Here is a 6,418-nt window from a genome sequence, read left to right as displayed (position 1 = left end):
ATTTTTAGTGGATTAGTCTGATATTTGTTAGCCTGCTTTTCAAAGGGTTGTGTCTGTTAAAAAACGGTATGAAGAGGGAAAGAACACCCAATACTTTGTATAGTTATTGTTATTTTTAGTAGAGAAGATGAATGAAAGTGTATTTTGTTAACTATTTAGTACAAATATCCAATACTGAGGAGGGGATTGTGAAAGGTACAATTAATAAAAACAACATATAACCAAATCTTACTAATATAAATTATAATCCAACAAATAATCTATATTAGGTCGAATAAAAAAAATTGTGTGGTTCCAATTACGCACAATTTTAGAATAGGTGGGTAGGTAGATTTTTTATTAGTCCCCGCGGACGAAGTCCGGAACGGGGACTTATGGATTGGGTTCCGTCTGTCCGTCCGTCCGTCCGTCCGTCTGTCCGTCCGTCCGCAGCTGTTTCTTGGAGATGCCTGGACCGATTTTTTTCAAACTTGGTACAGGGGCAACATACTATAGCATACATATGCACGTCAATTTGTTATATGATACGATCCAATATGGCCGCCTAGCAACCATTTTGTTTGCGAATTTTTCCTGTCTAAAGCCATAACTCAGACATGCTTGAACAGATCTCATTCAAAGTTGGTATTAGGACAGTGTTCTATGACATACATGTGCATATTCATTGTTGTCATGATACGATCCAATATGGCCGCCTAGCAGCCATTTTGTTTGTGAATTTTCATGTCCAAAGTCATAACTCAGACATGCTTGAACAGATCTCATTCAAAGTTGGTATTAGGACAGTGTTCTATGACATACATGTGTATATCCATTTTCGTCGTGATACGATCCAATATGGCTGCCTGCCAGCCATTTTGTTTGCGAATTTTCATGTCCAAAGCCATAACTCAGACATGCTTGAACAGATCTCATTTAAAGTTGGTATTAGGACAGTGTTCTATGACATACATGTGCATATCTATTTTCGTCATGATACGATCCAATATGGCTGCCTGGCAGCCATTTTGTTTGTGAATTTTCCATGTCCAAAGCCATAACTCAGACTCCATTTTCATCGTGATATGATCCCCCATACCCAACCAATCCTTTATTGTTGGAGGCATATTCCATGTCCAACAAGCACACACAACATATCTAAGTCTGTTTGTTTTAGGTTCACAAATGTTGTTGCGTGATCAGAGTAGTGATAATTCCTTAAAACCCAATTATAGCAGGGCTATGTCATTCTCAATGACTTGTTTTATCTTATTATATATTTTTTTTCTGTGAGTGTCAAGTTCAGGTTTTTCAAATTGTTTTCAAGTGGTGTCTGTATTGTTTATTTCTTCCCATCAGATGTACAGCCATTACAGATTCTTGGAAGAACAGTTTTATTTTGTCTTTACAGTTTCCTCATCCACAATTTCTCATGAGACTTCAAAATTTTTGTGATCTTAATATTGTTTTTTACACCAGCTCCCTGTGGCGTAGTGGTTAGCGCACAGGATTAGCAGTCGGGAGGTCACAGAATTGAACCCCACTGGAAACAGGGGATTTTTCTGTGACCGACCCAAACCCAGGGTGAGTGTTCTACAGACTCGATGGGTAGGCTGTATCACTTAGCCGTGTCTCTCTCACAAGACGAGTGTGAATTTGGGGGGACTCCTGGAGTAATGACTCGAAACGTCGGGGACGATTACTCACACGGAGCCCGCAGGTGCTATGTTTGCCAGACCTGGGTGACTCTGGGATAGCCTGTGGACTGACTGGGAAAGCCTTGACAGTTCCACAGCAATGTGATATAGAGAGTGCAACATAGCCCTGTCACGTAGTCCCAAACCAGAATGGATTTCTGTAGCATTTGTGTTTGTTTGTTTGTATGTGTGTAGTTGTCTGCATAACAGAAAATCGCTGGGAGGAATTCCCAGCGCAAAAAATTAGGCCTTACTGAAGTGTAATACAAAAGTGATAGTGTATTGAAAGGCACTCAGTACAGCAGTAGGCTGAATTATTTCTGTTGAGGATTATTGTGATATATATATATATATATATATATATATATATATATATATATATATATATATATATATATATATATATATATATATATATATATATATATATATATATATATATATATCTAATTTATTATTCATGGCCAACTTTATGATCCAGAGTATGTACTATTGGTTCAACAGTGTCATTTTGTTAGCAGAACTGAAGCGGAGTTTAGATTGTGTACGTAGTCATGGTGATGTGTGTATGTGTATGTTTGAGTGTGAGAACAATGTAAACATAGGTGATAAGAATGAGATGACCTTCAATTTAAGAATGACATCATTTTGTGCTGTGCAACTTGAACATTTGCTGATTTGAAACATTTGCAAGTTCCTTTATCATCTAGACTGTCGACAGTTGTTCGTGCCTTTTTTGCTACGTTTCATCTAAATCAAAGTCGTCACATTGCTCTGTAGCACTGAATACTAATGCGTAACGATAGGAACTGCGATTGTCGAACTCTGGCACTCGCTTATCAGTACACGGTTATAGTATTGCTCCGGATCGGAGCGAGGCAACGACTTTAGTTTTAGATAAAACGTAGCAAAAAGCCACAACTGACTGTCAACAGTCTACTATATATCGTCTTGTGTGTTCAGTTTCAAAATAGATTGTCTCTTTTTATTTTAAACACTGTAAAACTGTAACATTGAGTCGCATCATAACCTAGCCTGTAACACATATTATACCCTTGGGCAGTACACAGAACATTCATTGCAATGGATGCAACAGGACTTGCAAATTGTTCTTGCATGTTTATTTACATTTGAAGAGACCTTAACAAATTCATGATAGTAGATAATAATGACAATAGCGGTTACACTGAATTCTTCAAACATTACCATTGAAAAATACAAAAGAACGTCCAAAAATCATGAGTGTTTATGAAGTTGACAGGGAACACTACTCCTGGAAATAGAACATTTTCATAAACTATGGGTTCGGAATAGTCATTTTATGATTTTACATCACTTACAATTATTTACGATCTCAAAAAAAACATCAAGTTGATCCTATGCCTCAATAGGGTATCTTTGCCATGGGCTATTGCATCATGGGAGATAGCAGTAATACATTATTCAATGGTTTAATACTGAATATTCATGACAGCTGTTATACACTGGTGTACAGCATTTTGTACAGCTTGTAGGAAGGTAGGTAGGTATGCACATACATACATACCGTACATACATACATACATACATACATACATACATACATACATACATACATACATACATACATACATACACACATGGACAAATAACAAACAGTTCAACATTTCTAGAGATTACATCAAGTTTAATATAAAGAAATGTACAAATTTCAGAAACCGTGAATAATCTTTTCACCCTTGTACACAAATCTAGCTCAAGAAATTACTACCACAATATAAAGACAAATGGTTTACATTATAAATTCCATCTAAAGTTCTGAATAATGTATCACAATGTCATCTTTAGACTACTCAACCATGTTTGCAACTTTTAGATGTATGACTGTTATCTTATAGTTATACTAATTATTATAAACTCTGTACATACCAGTGTTTTTGCTAAGGTTTGGGAACCCCGGTAACAGAAAGGGGGAAAGAGGTAAAACTGGTAGTGCTTCCCATGCAATGTATCATAGTTTAGGTGGGGAACCCCGGTAAAATGATGTGGGAACCCCGGTAGATTTTACCTACTTACCACCCTTAAATAAAACACTGCATACACTAAATTCAAGTTGCAATGTCAACTTGAAAAGTACCCAAATCTGAACTTAAGTCATTCTCAGACACCATTTTTGGCACATTTTGTTTAAACTTTCGTATGGGCATCTTGCCACTATGTATTGAAACAGGGTGTTTTTAGGCATGAGTTGGTAAATGAGAGAATTTGTAGATTTTGTAATTAAAAGGATGTAGAAGATCAACGTTATTTTTTGTTTGAATGTGTTCAATACCAGACAACAATATCTCAGCTCTATTCTTAATAACCTGCATGCAGGCTATGACACAGGAAAAAAAATAAGTTACCTTTTCTCCAAACCAGTAAGAACACCTACAAAAGTCTTTTTTAAAAGGCATTTTATAAACGAAGAACGCTACTGTATGCTTAAATTGTTTTGTTTTGCCAGTTTATACCTGCATTTCTTTATTTTTGTACTCTCAACCTACTGAATCTATAATGTGTATTTAGTGGTGACTTATAAGGTCTTTTGCAGGGCAACTCTGAGTTGCAAGTCACAATAATAAATTTACTACTACTACTACTACTACAACTACTACTACTACTGCTACTACTACTACACTACTACTACTATTACTACTACTACTACTACTACTACTACTACTACTGCAACTACTACAACTATTACTGCTACTACTACTACTACTACCACTACTAATACTAAGCAGAAGTATTTTAAGTGTACCACTTTTTGGTGTCCATTTTGTCTGAGCTATAAGTTTAACATTTAAAATCATTTTCTGGATGTAAGTATTTGTTTTGTTTTAGTTTCCTTCCAATAATAGGAATCATTAGGGTGTGGATAACATTTCTATGTGGAATATGGAACTCATCAAACTCAACATTTCTGGAAATTCCATGCATTATTTTATGACGTAAAAGAATGTTTGATACAAATGGACATGCTGCAAGCATTGCCAACATCCAGACAGTGAAATAATACTTTAGTTGTTATTGTATCTGCTAACAAAATAAAGAAATTTCACATTTGAAATATTTCGTAATTATGATTGGTGGTGGTGGTGGTGGTGGTGGTGGAAACAATGAGAGGATATCGATGATGACTGACAATGATGAGAATAATCATGATCATGGTGATGATGGTGGTGGGTTGGTGCACAGGGGCGTGTATTATTGCTTAGATTTCCGTTTTCTTAGGAAAATATCATACGAATCTTGCTGCTACAAATGTATCAATCTATAGTACTACGTATACTATAAATCTTTCCCTATACAGGTAGGAATATATATTCAAAAGGTTGTTATATTTAGTCTGTAGACCTGGAAAACAACAATCTATGCCATATTACACGCCCCTGTGGGTTGGTGATGATAATGATCATCATGATCATAAAATGAGGATTAATTTTAACTAAGCTAAGGAGCATGAAATGAGGCTAAACGAAGTGATATTGAACATTTCATTAAAATGTAAAAAAAAATCTTTCTGTATATTACAATGACGGTTAGCAGATAGTCGAAAACACTATAACTTACTGGACATATACAATGTACTGTAGTCTTTTTTTTTTTTTTTTTTTTACATAATTTGCCTTTTCTAGACCTTTTGGTCAATCTTGGGTTTCTCAGCAAGTAGAGGTCTGTTAATTTGTCTCCAAATCAACAAACCAACTCTTATTACAGACAATAAAACAGCCACACCAAGCAAGGCTATGGTGAAGATAGAATTTGTCTTCTTGGGATCCCAGTTTTTGGTCAAACTGCCTGACAGAGCTATAAAAATGACTAGGTAAGGACTGACAGTGTAACGAAGGAACTGCTCGAAGACAAAATTCTCGACGATAAACCAGGCCACAATTTCAACACTCAAGATGGATAGGGCCACTGTACTGGCCGTGTGTTGTGGAATACCGATGAAGTAAGCTAGGGTCATGGCCAGATTTAGCAAGGTAGCGATAGTGCACCAAGTTGCGTAGAAAGCTAGGCCATTGTGAACGAGAACACGGATGGCATAGACCTCTTTCATGTTGTATTCTGCCATCTCCTCTAGATTTCTCTTCAAATTCACATGTGAAATATACATACAAACATAAAGTGTGAATGCAACGAAAACTAAAAAGACAAGTGCAACAGGAATATATTCACGATCAAATAAGAAAAGCCAACCTATGTTGAGACCTAAATTGGTGATAAAAACAAAGTAAAACACAGGTGTCATCACTTGAGGGTGCAAGTACACGTAATTCATCTTGCTGAGACGGCAAATGGTAGTGAGGGCGTAGATCAACCATGCCATTGTCCATGCATAGATAAATCCCCAGATTGAGAAAGTCCAACCAGCTGGCGTAATTTCAAGGTAGTATTTGTCAGATATATTGCCAGTACTTCTCAAGAATAGACCTAAAGAAAGTGATAAATATATAAATAAGTAAATAAAACTTGGTGAGCTTATAGCTTTTAAGTTGCTGATTCAACGTCGAATTACATTCAAATTACATTGTTCATGCCATTATTAAAGACAGTAATATAGTGCTAAGTCTAGAGCTATCAATGGCTTCAATCCATCTCATCGCTCTCATACGTCTATAGTCAAATGGATGTATGTTGAACAACATTCTGTACTAAATTTTAACAGCTGTATTTTAAACCACTTTGAGCCCGATGACATTATTACATCCACACAT

The 6,418-nt window shown here is 36.0% G+C and overlaps 1 protein-coding gene across 1 annotated transcript; it reads right to left on the bottom strand.

Moving 5' to 3' along the window:
- Positions 1–5,331: 5,331 nt before the first annotated feature.
- Positions 5,332–5,775, bottom strand: LOC144438068 (uncharacterized). Its single transcript, XM_078127098.1, has one exon. It carries the CDS (start codon positions 5,773–5,775, stop codon positions 5,332–5,334), a length of 444 nt encoding a protein of 147 aa, XP_077983224.1.
- Between the last annotated feature and the right edge of the window lie 643 nt (positions 5,776–6,418).

This window comes from Glandiceps talaboti, chromosome 7, assembly GCF_964340395.1.
Source record: "Glandiceps talaboti chromosome 7, keGlaTala1.1, whole genome shotgun sequence".
Lineage (NCBI taxonomy): Eukaryota > Metazoa > Hemichordata > Enteropneusta > Spengelidae > Glandiceps > Glandiceps talaboti.
This window is presented reverse-complemented; position numbering and strand designations above follow the sequence as displayed.

Coding starts and splice junctions, on each gene's coding strand:
- LOC144438068 (XM_078127098.1), bottom strand. CDS start 5,775: ATGGCAGAATACAACATGAAAGAGGTCTATGCCATCCGTGTTCTCGTT.